The 13,646-nt window shown below is 44.7% G+C and overlaps 1 protein-coding gene across 1 annotated transcript in view; it reads right to left on the bottom strand.

The window, feature by feature from the left end:
- LOC121370124 (sodium/hydrogen exchanger 1-like) overlaps positions 1-13,646 on the bottom strand; it is a 61,120-nt gene that overhangs the window by 30,817 nt on the left and 16,657 nt on the right. Inside the window, exons 6-11 of the mRNA XM_041495230.1 lie at positions 12,778-12,859; positions 10,766-10,793; positions 9,992-10,107; positions 8,974-9,049; positions 2,273-2,388; positions 551-662 (exon numbers count right to left, since the gene is read on the bottom strand). Of these exons, the coding sequence (XP_041351164.1) occupies positions 551-662; positions 2,273-2,388; positions 8,974-9,049; positions 9,992-10,107; positions 10,766-10,793; positions 12,778-12,859 (530 nt within the window). The remainder of the gene's footprint in view (positions 1-550; positions 663-2,272; positions 2,389-8,973; positions 9,050-9,991; positions 10,108-10,765; positions 10,794-12,777; positions 12,860-13,646) is intronic.

The following is a 13,646-nucleotide window of genomic DNA, read 5'->3' as shown; positions in this document are numbered from 1 at the left end:
GATATGACGTGTACTGGCTGCTCCTAGGTGATGACCCAGTTGCATGATCAGAACTGATAGCTCTATGACATATAAGCTAACTTGAAACTGATTGCTGACACATAAGTTAACTGCAAGCATTGTAAATACGTTTTATTTGGAAAAGTAATTTAAATTTGTTTAAAACCTGGTTTTAGAGGTTTAAAAATGTATCCAACTTGCTTTCATTCATTAGATATATTTTGAATCAACTTACGCTGTAAGATAAATAGTATCAAACAGCCACTCATGTAGTATTCTCTATATATGATACTACAATCTTTTACATACACTTTCCAACAGACATACAGCACATACCATGGCTTTTGATATACCAGGCACTGGTTAGGATGGGAGAAAGCCAATGAGTCCACTGAGTTAGTTCGATCCAGGGACCTCAGGCATGCTCTCTTTGTTGAGCTAGATCTCACCCCTCCACCCACCCCCACCCTCCCCCAAACCCCTCAAGATACATAAATGTAGTGTTATCTATAGTTGACACCGTACATCAAATATAAACTGCGCTAATTACCTTTGACCTTGCTGGTAAACCGTGTGAGAATTGCCGTACCGGCTCCTGCCAGCACACCGAGAATAAAACCACCGAGACACACGATGACGAACTTAACAACACCCAGAACAATCTGAAAAAACCCCAGAACTTATTTTGAAATGAAGAAGAAGGACATGTTTTATTTAACAATACACTCAACACATTTTATATACCGTTATATGGTGTCAGATATATGGTTAAGGACCACACAGATATTGAGGGAGGAAACCCACTGTTGCCACTTCATGTGCTACTCTTTTCAATTAGCAGCAAGGGATCTTTTATATGCACCATCCCATAGACAGGAAAGCACATACCACAGCCTTTGATGTACCAGTCGTGGTGCACTGGCTGGAGCGAGAAATAGTCTAATGGGTCTACTAACAGGGATCGATCCCAAACTGACCGTGCATCAAGCGAGCGCTTAACACTGGGCTACATCTCGCCCCTTATTTTGAAATGAATGCAAATATAAAGTAAATGGTGGTGTGCAACCGTAACCTCTGTTCTATACAGAACGGAGGAGAGCAAGTGGGAGGATAGCAGAGGAGGGAGACAGAGAGAGGTGAGAGAGAGAGAGGGAGGGGTGAGAGATAGAGAGAGAGCGAGAGAGAGAGATGAGAGAGAGAGAGAGAGAGAGAGAGAGAGAGAGAGAGAGAGAGAGAGAGAGAGAGAGGTGAGAGAAAGGTGGAGAGAGAGAGAGGACAGAAAATGAAGAGAGAGAGAGAGAGAGGGAGAGGGAGAGAGAGAGAGAGAAGAGGGGGAGAGGGAGAGGTTGAGAAAGGGAGACGAATAGAGAGAGAGGGAGAGGTAGAGGAGAGGAGAGAGAGAGAGGAAGGCGAGAGGCAGCAGAGAGAGAGAGAAGAGAGAGAAAAGAAGCGAGGGAAGACGAGGAGAGGGAAGGGAAGAGGGAGAGGGAGAGAGGGAGGGGAAGAGGAGGGAGATTAAGAGGGGGGAGGGAGAGGTTGAGAGAGAGAGAGCAGAGAGAGAGATAAGTCCTGAGAGAGAGATGAGATTGATATTATAGGAGAGAGAGAATGAGAGATAGTAACAGGTTGAGAACAGAGCGAGACGAGAGAACGGAGAAAGAAATTCAAGCAGGTATTCCGGTAGCATGACACCATTGTAAGGATACACTGATAATCAAAATGTCCGGACAAGTACATGTTCATCTTGTATGACTGCATTGTATGTAATTCTGCATCACTTGTAGAAGAGATTGTCCACAGTAATCACCATCTGAAAATTAAAACAATGACTTATTGACATGCGTAGTGCATATAGTCCAATGCTCAGTGTAAGAGAGAAGATATACAAGTGCGTAGACTAGTCGTATGCACCGGCGTTATTCGTACTTTATCATGTGAGTGCGTGTGTATAGCCCCGATTGTGTCGTATGAGGAGCCCTATATGAGTTACTTTTTGGGAGATGTGTAAGAAGAACGTGGGTGAGGCTAGTTGCGGTTATGTACGATGAGAGCGCCTTGATGAATGGTTGCGCACTGACATAGCTCGGTGTGGTAAGATTCCGAGATTGATTTAGATATGGGTAAAATGATCTTAGGGTAGGGGAAGGGGGAAAAAGGTGCTGTAATCAGATTGATGGGGGGGGGGGGTCTTGTGGGTCGTGATGAGGGAGTGGTGAGGCTGCACAGTGTTGGCTACGGGGAGGGGAGGGGGGGGGAAGTGGTTTGAGGTAACCTCAATGCTGTGGTTGCTTGTTATTGTGAGGATTATGAAGTGGTGAGTGAGCTGCACGTTGAGGGCTATAGCTTTACCAAATCGCGATGGGGAAGGGTGTTTTTGATGCGTATATGCTAGAATATAGGTATGAATGTATCAGAGCTGGTGTATGAATGTGTATCCCGTGGGAAAGGATGTGACGGGCTACCCGGAGTCAAGCGGGGGGACGACACCGGGAGAACGAGGTAGGTCTATGGGGGGTAAGACATAAGGGGGAAAAGGAGTAGAGATGGGAGAAGGGGGGACACTTCTGGGGTGTGGGAAATCTTCTAGTATTCCTTCTATGGGAGATTGCGGCCATCGATGGACGAATGAAATGCTTGGGGGGGTATCATTGTAACAACCCGAGACAAAAAGTTCTCTAGGAAGCTTATGAGGCATCTGTTACAGGGGAGGAAAAAGTGTCTATAGGGTCATTCAGGTTCTGGGGGGGAGGAGGAGTTCACCGATGTAGCCCTCTACATTCCTGGACGAACCAACAAAGATGATGTCAGAGGGAAGTATGAGGAGGAAAAAAAAGTGGGAGCTACCTCAAAAAATAAGGGGAAGGGAAGGTATCGTTAAGGGGGTGGGGTATATGGGTGGCTTAAGCTAATCGTGAGTGCTGGGGGATGGGTTAAGCGAACAGCGAACAAAATGGGGGGGGGGAAAGGGGAGACGTGGTGGGCTCCTAGGGGAAGGAAAACAAAACGCGCTGTACACAGGTCTCAGTTTGGAGAAAAGGACTGACATGAAGGGGGGAATGAGAAAAGGGGGAGGGGAGATAAAGGGTTGGGGTAATAGGCGGAAGGTGGACAGCAAAAGGGGGGGGGGGGGGGGGGGGAACAGCGGAAAAAAACGTGGGAAGTCCTTGGGCAAGAGAGTGAGGGGGACAAGAAGGGGTCGTGTGTGCGGGGGGGGGGGATTTCACCGGAGGGGCCCAGAAGTAGGCGGACGGGGAGGTTAAGGAGTGGAGGAAGAAGGGGCCAAGTGCAGGAGGAAGATAACACTGTGAGCGAGTTGGAGTGCCGGAGTCGGTAACTATGTGATGGCTCGAGGAGAAGTAGATGAGAGGTTCCGCGCGCGTATAAGATGCGTGAAAAGGAAGGGGAGGAGACGGGCGAGGTGGGGGAGCAAAAGAGCGAGGGGGTGGAGTGGATGGTGCCAGAAGTGGGATGGGAAATAAAGCGTTGGAGTTTGTGCAGGGAGGGACGGGAAAGGAGCAGAGAAAGTGGTGGGTGAATTCTAAAAGGACGTAACAGGGTTGGGGGCACGTTTAAAGAGACATAAGCGATGAAAGAACTGCAAAACAGAAAGGAAGGGAGGGGGGCTGGGAGAACGAAGTGACCACATGATGAGGTCGGGGAGGGTTAACTAGTAAGAAGTCGTGGAAAGGGGTAAGGAGTAAAACAGAAATGGGAAAGAAAGGGGGGGACACAGGAGAGGAGAGAGCGTCGGTAAGGACACTGGGGGGGGAAAAGGGAAATTAGGGGGGAGGAAAGGAAATGTTCTGAGATCATTGAAAGGGGGACTGTGGAAGGGTCACAAATAGGGGGGGAGGCCTTTAAAAAAAAATAAGCGGCGTCAAAGAGTGAGACTGGGGAATGAGAGAGGGGGGGAAATGGGAAGGAGGAGGAAGGGGGGAACTGAAACAGAAATGAGGGGAGGACCGGGCGGAGACATTGAGAAGGAGGGAAAGCGAGGGTAGAGGGAGGAGGAGGAGGGGGAAAGGAGGGGGAAGGGGGGAGGGGTGCCGGTGGGGGTGCGTAAGGGGGGGGGGGAATGGGGGGGCGCGGGGGGACAAGAAGGGATTAGGGGGGGAATCGAGCGCGGGGGGAAGGGGGGGGAGGTAGAAAAGAGTGCGATTCAAGGCACCCAAGAGAAAAGGGGTAGGGGAGGGGTGAGGGAGTGAAGGGGAAGCGGGGCAAAACGGGTAATAAGGAAATGGTTGAGTGGGTGAGGGGGGGGGGGGGGGGAAGAGAGGTACGTTGTATTTGCGAGTTCATGACAGTGGAGAAAAGAAGAACGGGCAAGAGGCATAGGAAGTGTGAGGAGAAGAGAAGGAGGGCAGTGGTGGTGGGAAAGTCGTTGGACAATTATTTTGAGGGAATAAGTGATAAGGAAGTCAGAGGGGGGAGGTGGGGGGGTCGGGAGTCGTGGGTAGTAGCGGAAGACTAGATGGGCAGGTAGAGCCGTGAGGGGTGGGGGATGACAGGGATTGGGGAAAGAAAGGGGAAAAAGGAATGGGGAAAAGCGTGGGGGAAAGACTGTTGGGCAAAAAAGGGGGAAGTGAAGGAGGGTGCGGACGGGGGGGGCGAGGGGCGTGCGTACGAGTGGGAAAAGAATAGGAATGTGTGTGGACACAACCATGTGCAGGAGCAGGAAGGGGGGGGGGGGACCGAGGTAAAAGAAAGTAGGGTGCGTGGGGAGTCGCGTGAGGAGCCCGGGCCGATGAGGGCAGGGAGGGAGAGGGAGGCTGGGGGTGAACCTGAAGGATTGGGGAATCTCTGAGGGGAGAGAAACAAGGGCAGAAGTCTTCTCCCCCCCTCTTCCACCCCCTTTTCATTTTCCTCCCCTCCTCTTTTTTCCCTTTTTTCCTCCTTCCCCTTCTTTTGCCCCCCCTCCTTTACTTATTCCTTCCTTCGCAATTTTTTTCACTCTCTTCCGTCCTGGTGTCTCGTTCCAGACGTCTCTGGCCGTCGCTGATACTATTATCTCGCTTCAGCTGCTTCACTCCCCCCCTTTACCGGTGTCATGCCGGGGGCCTCCTTCTCCCCCCCCCCCCTCTCCCACTCCTCCCCTCCCCTTTCCCTTCCTTCCCCCCCCTTCCTTCGATCCCTTTTTTCCCCCCCTCCCTTCGCATCCCTCTTTCTCCCTGTTTCCCCTTTTCTTTTACGCCTTTCGTCCTCCCCCTTTTTTTTTTTCTGCTTCCCTCTTCGTGTATTCTTCTTTTTTCTCCCCCCCCTTTTTTTCCTCCTTTCTTTTCTCCCTTTACCTTTCCCCTTTCCTTCTTCCCTTGTCCATTCCTTACTCCCTATTGAGTCACCTCTCTGCTCCTGTCTTCTCCTTTGAGTTTTCCCCCTTCTCTCTCTTCCTTGGAGACTCCCCGGCCGAACTACTCCCCTATCGCTTTTTTCCCCTCCCCTCCTGTCCTCTTCTGTTTCGCTCCCTCTAATTCTCTCCCCTTCCCTTCCTCCTCCCCCCTCTTTATTTCCCCCTTCTTCCCCCTTTCTCCTTTCTTCTCCCCTATTCCTCTCCCTTCCTCCCTCTCCTCCCCCTCCTTTCCCTCCTCTCTTCCCTCTCCCTTTTGTCCCCTTCTTAGTCCCCTCCTGTCCTCTCCCCCCTTCCCCTCTCCCTCCTCTTCTTGCTTCTTTCCTTCCCCCCCCACCACCTCTTTTTTCCTTTTCTTTCTCCTCCTAATTCCCCCCTATTTCCTTTTCCCCATCCCCTCCCTAATTCCCTTCTCTCCCCCTTTTCCCCTTCCCCTTCCCCTCCCCTCCTTCCCTTTCGCACCTCTCCCCCCCCTTTGTTCTTACCTTAGCCTTTTTTCTTTTTCTCCTTCCCTCTTCCTTACTTTTCCTCTGCTCTCTTCCTCCCGCTTCCAAGAATTTCCTTCTTCGCTCTGTTCTCTGCCTTTGCCGCCCACCCTTTGGTCTTCCTTTCTTCCCCCCCTCCCTTCCTCCTTCGCCCTCCTTTTTTATCCCCGTTTTTCTGTTGTTCTCCCCCTCCGCCCTTTCCCATTTATCCCCTATTTCTCCCCGCCTCTTTCCTCCTCTTCCCTCTCTTCTCCTTTTTTTTTCCTTCCCCTCCATTTCTTTCCTCCCTTTTTGCTCCCCCTCTTCCCCCCCTCTTTTTTTCCCTCTTCCCCTTTCCCTTTTTTCTTTGTTTCCCTTTCCCATTTCCCGCCTTCCCCCCATCCCCCTTTCCTTTTTTCCTTCCCACTTCCCCTTTCCCTCTCCGCTTTCCCCTTTTCTCCCCCACGCCCTCTTTTCCTCCTTCCCCTTTTTTCCTTCCCTCTCTCCATTTCTCCGCCCTCCCTTTTTTTTTTTTCCCTTTTTCCTCTTTCCCCCCTTTCCCTCTTCCTTCTTTTTCCTCCCCCCTTCTCCTATCCCTTCCTCCTTCTCCCCCTTCTTTCCTCCCCTTTCCTTTCCCTATTCTTTATTTTCTTTCTACCTCTTCCCTTTTCCCCTTCTTACCTTCTTCCCCCTTTTCCTCCTTTTTTCCTGCCTCACCCCCTTCCGCTTCCCTCCCCTGTCTTTTTTTCCTGCTTCCCCTCTTCCTCTCCGTCCCTCTTTTTTTTTCCCTCCTCCCCCCCTCCTCCTTTTTTTTTCCCCTTCCCCCCATTCTCTCCCTTTTTTCTTTCAATCTCCCGTCTTTCTTAACCCCTTTCTCCTTTCTTTCTCCCTGTTTCTCTCCCCCCTCCCGTGCCTTTTTTAGCCTCCCCCCCCCTCCCTTTTTCCTCTCTACCACCCCCTAGCTTTACCTCTCCCCCTCCCACCCATTTCCCTTCTTAACATTTTCTTTCCTTTCTCCTCTCTTACTCTTTCCTTCTCTAGTTTCTCCCCCTTCCTTTTTCTCCCCCCTCCCTCTTCCCCTTCTCCCTCTTTCTCTCTCACTCTTACTTTTTTTTTTTTGTCTTCTCTTCTATTTTCTCCCTCTTTTTCTCTCTTTTTCTCTCTTTTCTCTTCCTTTTCTCCCTCTCCCCCCCTTTCTCTTGACTCCCCCCCCTCCTCTCTCTCTCCTCTCTCTCTCTCTTCCTCCTCCTTTTTTTCTTCTTTCTCTTGCCTCCTCCCTCTTTTCTTCCCTTCTTAACGCATCCTTTAACTTTCCTTTCCTTCCGCTTTCTTCCTCTTTTTTCCCCTCTCTTCCTACCCCCCTCCTTTTGTTTCTTTTTCACTCCTTCTCCAACTCCTCTTTTCCTCTCTTTTTCCTGTCCCTCCTTTCCTTTCCGCTCTTCCTCACCTCCCCCTCTCGTCTTCGTTTTTTTCTTTGTCTTAATCTCCCCTCCTTTCTTCCCCCCTTGTCTTTGCCTCCCCCTTTCTTTTTCTTCCCATTTTTCTTTCTTTTTCATCTCTCTTCCTTTCTTTTTCTTTTCCCCCCCCCTTCTCTCCCCCTCTACTTCTCTCCCCCCTCTTTCTTCACTTCTCCTCTTTTTTTACCCTTCCCTCGTCTTCTCCCCCCCATCTCCCCTCCTTTCCCATTCTTTCCCTCCATTTTTTCCCCTCCTTTTTCTCTCTCCTCACCCATCTTCCACTGCTTCTCTCTGTTTCCTCTTTCTTCCCTTCTCCTTTTTTTCTTCTTCCTTTTCCCTTTCTCTTCCTCCCTCCCTTTCACTTTGTCTACTCCCACTTTTTTCTTTTTCCCCCCTTTCCCCCCCACACATTCCTCTACTCCCTTTCGTTATCCTCTCTCCCCCCCCCCCCTTCCCTTCTTCTTTCTTTTCCTTCTCCCCCCCCCCCTTCTTCTTCTCCCCTCCTTTCCCTTCCCTCTCCCCCTCTCCCCCCCCCTCTTTTCTCTCTTTTTCCTCCCCCCCCTCTCTCCCCCTCCCCCCCCTTCCTACCTTTTTCCCCCACTTCCCTCTCTTTTTTCTCCTCTCCTCCTCTTACTTCTTGCCCTTTTATCCTCCTTTTCCTCCCCCCTCTTCCCATTTTCTTCTGTTCCTATTCTTTCTCCTTTTTTTTCTTCCCTTTGCCCTCTTTTGTCTTTTCCGTTTCTTCTTCTACCCCCCACTCCTTTTTCCTTTCCTTTTTTTCCCTCCGATTCATTTTTTCTCCTTCATTCCACTGTCCCCATTTCTGCACCCCTCCCTTTTTCTCCTCCCGTTTTTTTGTTTTTTCTTTTCCCTCTCCCCCTTCTCCATTTCTTATATTTCCCCTCTCCACCTCCACTTTCGCTTCGTCGCACCCCCACCCCAAAAACCCTTTCTTTTCTCCGCCTTCTTTCCCTGATTCATCCTTTCCTCCCCTTTGGTAAGATTACCCCTTTCTTTACTAATTTTACAAAGAAATGAATGCTTTCTTAATGATTCATCTGAGCCTTGCTTTAAAATTTTAATCTGCAATGATGAATATATATAGATTTTTCTTTAACCTTTTCCACATTTTAACATCAATCATGCACCCCTCTAATGGTCTTTGTTCTGAAATAAATGTCTTGGAAACTGTTGGCTAACCTCTGTGGGGAATGTGCAGTCGTTTTAATGATGTGACTGCTCTGTTATTGATGTTAATAGCATTCATGGTGTTGATGCCTGCTCTCCCGTTTCTGTGTATCTTGTGTTACTGATGGGAATGCTGTTATTTGATGTTTTCTAGCATCATGGTGTTTTTTACTGTTGATGTGTATCTTGTGTTACTGATGTGAATGCTATGTTTTTGATGTTAATAACATTCCTGGGTGTTGGCTGATACTTTATGTTCATGTGTATCTCTTTGCTATTGATGGGAATATGTTTATTGATGTGAATAGCCCTTCATCAGTGTTTGATACTGCACATTGATGTGTACAATGTTATCCTTGTTGTTACTGATGGGATTTCAACAGGGCGAAGGAAGGAAGGAAATGTTTTATTTAACGACACACTCAACACATTTTATGTACGGTTATATGGTGTCATTACTGATGTGAATGCTATATGCTACTGATGTGAATAGCATTCGTGCTATGAATGTGGAACTCACCATTGAGCAATGATTCTCCAAATAAAAGAAAATACAAAACATGGTTGACACCGACTTCTGAAAACACAGCAAGAACCTGCAAAGACAACAGAATAATGATGATGATGATGATGATGATGATGATGATGATAATAATGATGACGCTGATAATGTTGACGATGATGATGATGATAATAATAATATTGATAATGATGACGATAATGATGGTGATGATGATGATAATGATGACGCTGATAATGTTGACGATGATGATGATGATGATAATCATCATAAGAATAGGAATATCTATAACCAGTTGATTCTCTGTCCCTCTACTTTTCTTTTTCCCTCATTTTATTTATTCTCTGTTAGAAATTTTAATAGGCTCCCAGAAAACATCACGTTAATCACCCTTGGGTCCTAACTTATAAAAACAGCAATTGTAAAGTTCTATAGGTTGCGAATTTAGCTGAATTCCGTGTTTCTGCGTTCAAGAGTTTGAGTCAGAAACATAAAATTATTAGATAACACCATTACTACTATAATAATGATTATGTCCACTGGTCTGTATGTTACTACATGTACAAGAAACTCACTGCTACTAAAAATAACATGTGTGACTATAAAGCTTAACAAGCATTCTGAGAGTACTGCTAAAGTAATACTTTCCGGGCCCAACACATTTCCGTATCTCCTCAATTTAAGAGACATAACTCTGAGAAAAATGAGTAAATCGCAATGAAAGTTAAACTTGATCATCTATACTAGTATATAATAAAGCTATATACCAAATTTCAGCTAAATATTTTGAGTCATTGCACAAAAAAGTTAAAAAAAATTTTTTTTAATATGTTATAAATTGAAGGGCCATAACTCTGTAAAAATGGGTAAATCGCCATGTAAATCAAACTTGATCTATAACAGTACATGATAAAGCCATACACAAAATTTCAGCTGTATATTTTGTGGCACTGTGAAAAAAACATGTCGGGATAACTATGTGTGTGACAGACGGATATGAAACCTATAAATTACTCACTGCGACGGGATCCACTGCTACTATTAACGACGAGAAGACAAGAATCTGAACTAGAGACATTGGCATAGGTAACACACCCATAGCACCACTGATGGCCAATCCATACAAAGTGAGACCTAGATAACAAAACATTACATCGGTAAGACAACTCCCTCAGTATGATTAAGAGAGGGAGAGAGAAATGGAGAGGGAGAGGGAGAGGGAGAGGGAGAGGGAGAGGGAGAGAGAGAGAGAGAGAGAGAGAGAGAGAGAGAGAGAGAGAGAGAGAGAGAGAGAGAGAGAGAGAGAGAGAGAGAGAGAGAGAGAGAGAGAGAGAGAGAGAGAGAGAGAGAGAGAGAGAGAGAGAGAGAGAGAGAGAGAGAGAGAGAGAGAGAGAGAGAGAGAGAGAGAGAGAGAGTTAGAGAGAGAGACAGACAGACAGACAGAGAGAGAGAAAGAGTTAGAGGGAGATATGGAGACAGAGACAGATCTAGACAAAACCATAAGCAATTATTCCTAAAGATGGACGATGCACACAAAATAAAATGCAGCTAACAAAAGGTTTAACAAAGGCCATGGTATATGTACTCTCTTGTCTGTGGGATATATGCTTTAAAAAATATTAGCCCATGTCATGGTGACAGCAGGTTTCTTCTCTAATTATCTGTGTGGCATCTGAACATTCCAATAGTATGATTATTGGCTGGAATGGAAAATAGGCGATTTGTGTAACTAAAACTAAAACTGAAAGCCATCCATTCATGGTTACTGAAAACATGCCGACTGCATACATACCTAACATGAAACATGCCAGAACTGTTCCCTATGAAAAGAAACAAATAACAAAATAAATTCATATTTAAATATATATATTTATCCTATAACTTACCCATGATATCCATGTCATAAACCCATGTGATAATTTAGTGTACTAACCCGGTTAATAATGGTATGCAAATGTGCACGGTCTCTAGGTAATGTGTTGCTGTGGATGGGTCATTTGTTTATAAACCAACCTGAGCGTATAACGTTTCAAAGATTTAGTTGAAATGCGTGACGTCAAACTATTTTGTGCTAATCATGATAACGTCATATTACTGTGGTTTACTAAAAATTGATTTAAAATGTTATTTTAGAAGTGTTAAATGATAAACGGAATTCACTACTCGTGTTTTATAATATGGAAAATATCTTCTAGTTAATCGGTAGACTCGGTTGATATTTTCCATATTAAAGAACACTCGTGATGAATCTCTCTCTCTCTCTCTCTCTCTCTCTCCCTCCCTCCCTCCCTCCCTCCCTCCCTCTCTCTCTCTTTCTCTCTCTCTCTAGATTATATACAACTGGTTAGATATATGAATTATTAGAATATCATTCCTTTCTTACTGCATTCCAGACAAGCATTCTATTACTCGGCATAGGGCAAGCATTTTTACAAATGTCATATTTTATAATAATATTGATGTAAACAGAAGGACTAAACTAAAATAATAAACTAACTAAACTAAAATAACAAAATATGTCGCCAAAACAGCGGTAAGTACAGTAGGTCATCAGGTTTTGCTCAGGTCAACTTTGTTGCTTTTGCAAAAAATTGACCCCACTCGACCACACCACATTTAGTCAATTCTTTAAAGCTACTGATCGATTGCCAATTTTGTTGTTATTGTCAATTTGCCTATTTTTAATGCAAGGCTCAACCTTAGTGGTAGCCTGGAGTATTTTGGTTACCGATTTCTCACTTAGACTACCAGTTATCTAACCACAGTGGTCCGCCGGGCTACCAAATGTTTTGGCATGTCCAGTCAATCCACAATCAACAAGACGTTTAATTCATAGGTGTCTGATATTCCACCTTTCATGTGCTCTGCTGCCTGAGTCTAAAAACTTTATTGTTCATTAAGGGCTATCATATAGTTTTCATAAGTTTATATTTCACAGTATATTGCTCATGATTTTAAAAACAACCATCCTAAAAATAACTTATTTTTCCTTTTTTTTCTCTCTTTTTTATTTAAGTTATGGGGCTACCAATTTTCACTGAGGACTACTATATTTTATTACCACTGAAAAAACTTAAGGTCAAGGCCTGTAATGTATTAGAAACTGTTCGCTGGAAAGATAAAATGTGTGAAACTGATTAATGATGTTATATCATCATATATGTATTTATATGTACTAATAAGGGCTATTCAACTTTTACATAACACAAACAAAAATGCATGCTTGCAGCTAGGTTGTCGCAAGGTAGTCACAAGTTAGTACAAGTAATGCAAGCTATTTGCAAGCTAACATTTAGCTCGCATAAGGTAGCCAGTAATTCTGCAAGCTCGCCGCATGCATGTTTTCATTTGTGTAAGCATGTGCAAGCTTGCTGCATGCATATCTTCAACTGTGCAAGCATGTCTACACTTGTGGAAACTTGTGCAAGAGTCCACACAAAAAAGGCTTAGTTTGTGTAGTTGAATTTGAACAGCAAAAGCTAAGTCCAAATCATTTTCATGGTTATTTTTTTTAAATTCATAACTTCTCACATGATTTATCAAATTCAGTGGGAACAGTGGCTAAACAACCAAACATACATGTAACAGATTTAGATAAACAAAATTAATATTAATACATACGCATGTTAAAGTAATGTGGTTAAAATAGGATCATCTTGTAATTATTGGATTTTCAATTCCCCCCCCCCAAAAAAAAAAAAAAAATGGGCAGACAGACAGACAGTCAGATGGAGATGACACCTATATTCCCCTCTGGTTGGATCGGAAGGTGATTATTAACAGCAGAGTGAAAAGGAAACTCACGACAACAGCAAAAAGCAGAACACTCCCAATGTTTTCTGCGAATGTTGGATCATGAAGACTGTATGCTGCCTCGAGTATAATTCTAGAATTAAAACACACAAAACAATGCAGATTTACACACACTTATAACTAGGGATGTACGGTAGTATCGGTATACTGATGTATTATGAACTAAAGGGTAAACATATTATATGCATTATCATACACCCCACCTGTACCGATACTTATTATATGCATTATCATACACCCCACCTGTACCGATATACACCCCACCTGTACCGATACATATTATATGTATTATCATACACCCCACCTGTACCGATGCATATTATATGTATTATCATACCCCCCACCTGTACCGATATACACCCCACCTGTACCGATACATATTATATGTATTATCATACACCCCACCTGTACCGATGCATATTATATGTATTATCATACACCCCACCTGTACCGATGCATATTATATGTATTATCATACACCCCACCTGTACCGATGCATATTATATGTATTATCATACACCCCACCTGTACCGATGCATATTATATGTATTATCATACATCCCACCTGTACCGATGCATATTATATGTATTATCATACACCCCATCTGTACCGATGCATATTATATGTATTATCATACACCCCACCTGTACCGATGCATATTATATGTATTATTATACACCCCACCTGTACCGATGCATATTATATGTATTATCATACACCCCACCTGTACCGATACACTTAGTAATTTCTGTTTTTCAAGTTCGAGTCGGTCGGAAACTCTGATCTCTTAATTAGTTTTAACTAGTTTTCATAACTGTGGCGAGACGTAGCCCAGTGGTAATGCACTTGCTTGATGCAC

Source organism: Gigantopelta aegis, chromosome 1 (genome assembly GCF_016097555.1).
Source record: "Gigantopelta aegis isolate Gae_Host chromosome 1, Gae_host_genome, whole genome shotgun sequence".
Lineage (NCBI taxonomy): Eukaryota > Metazoa > Mollusca > Gastropoda > Neomphalida > Peltospiridae > Gigantopelta > Gigantopelta aegis.
Note: the sequence above shows the minus strand (reverse complement) of the source record. Positions and strands in the feature narration are given on the sequence as shown.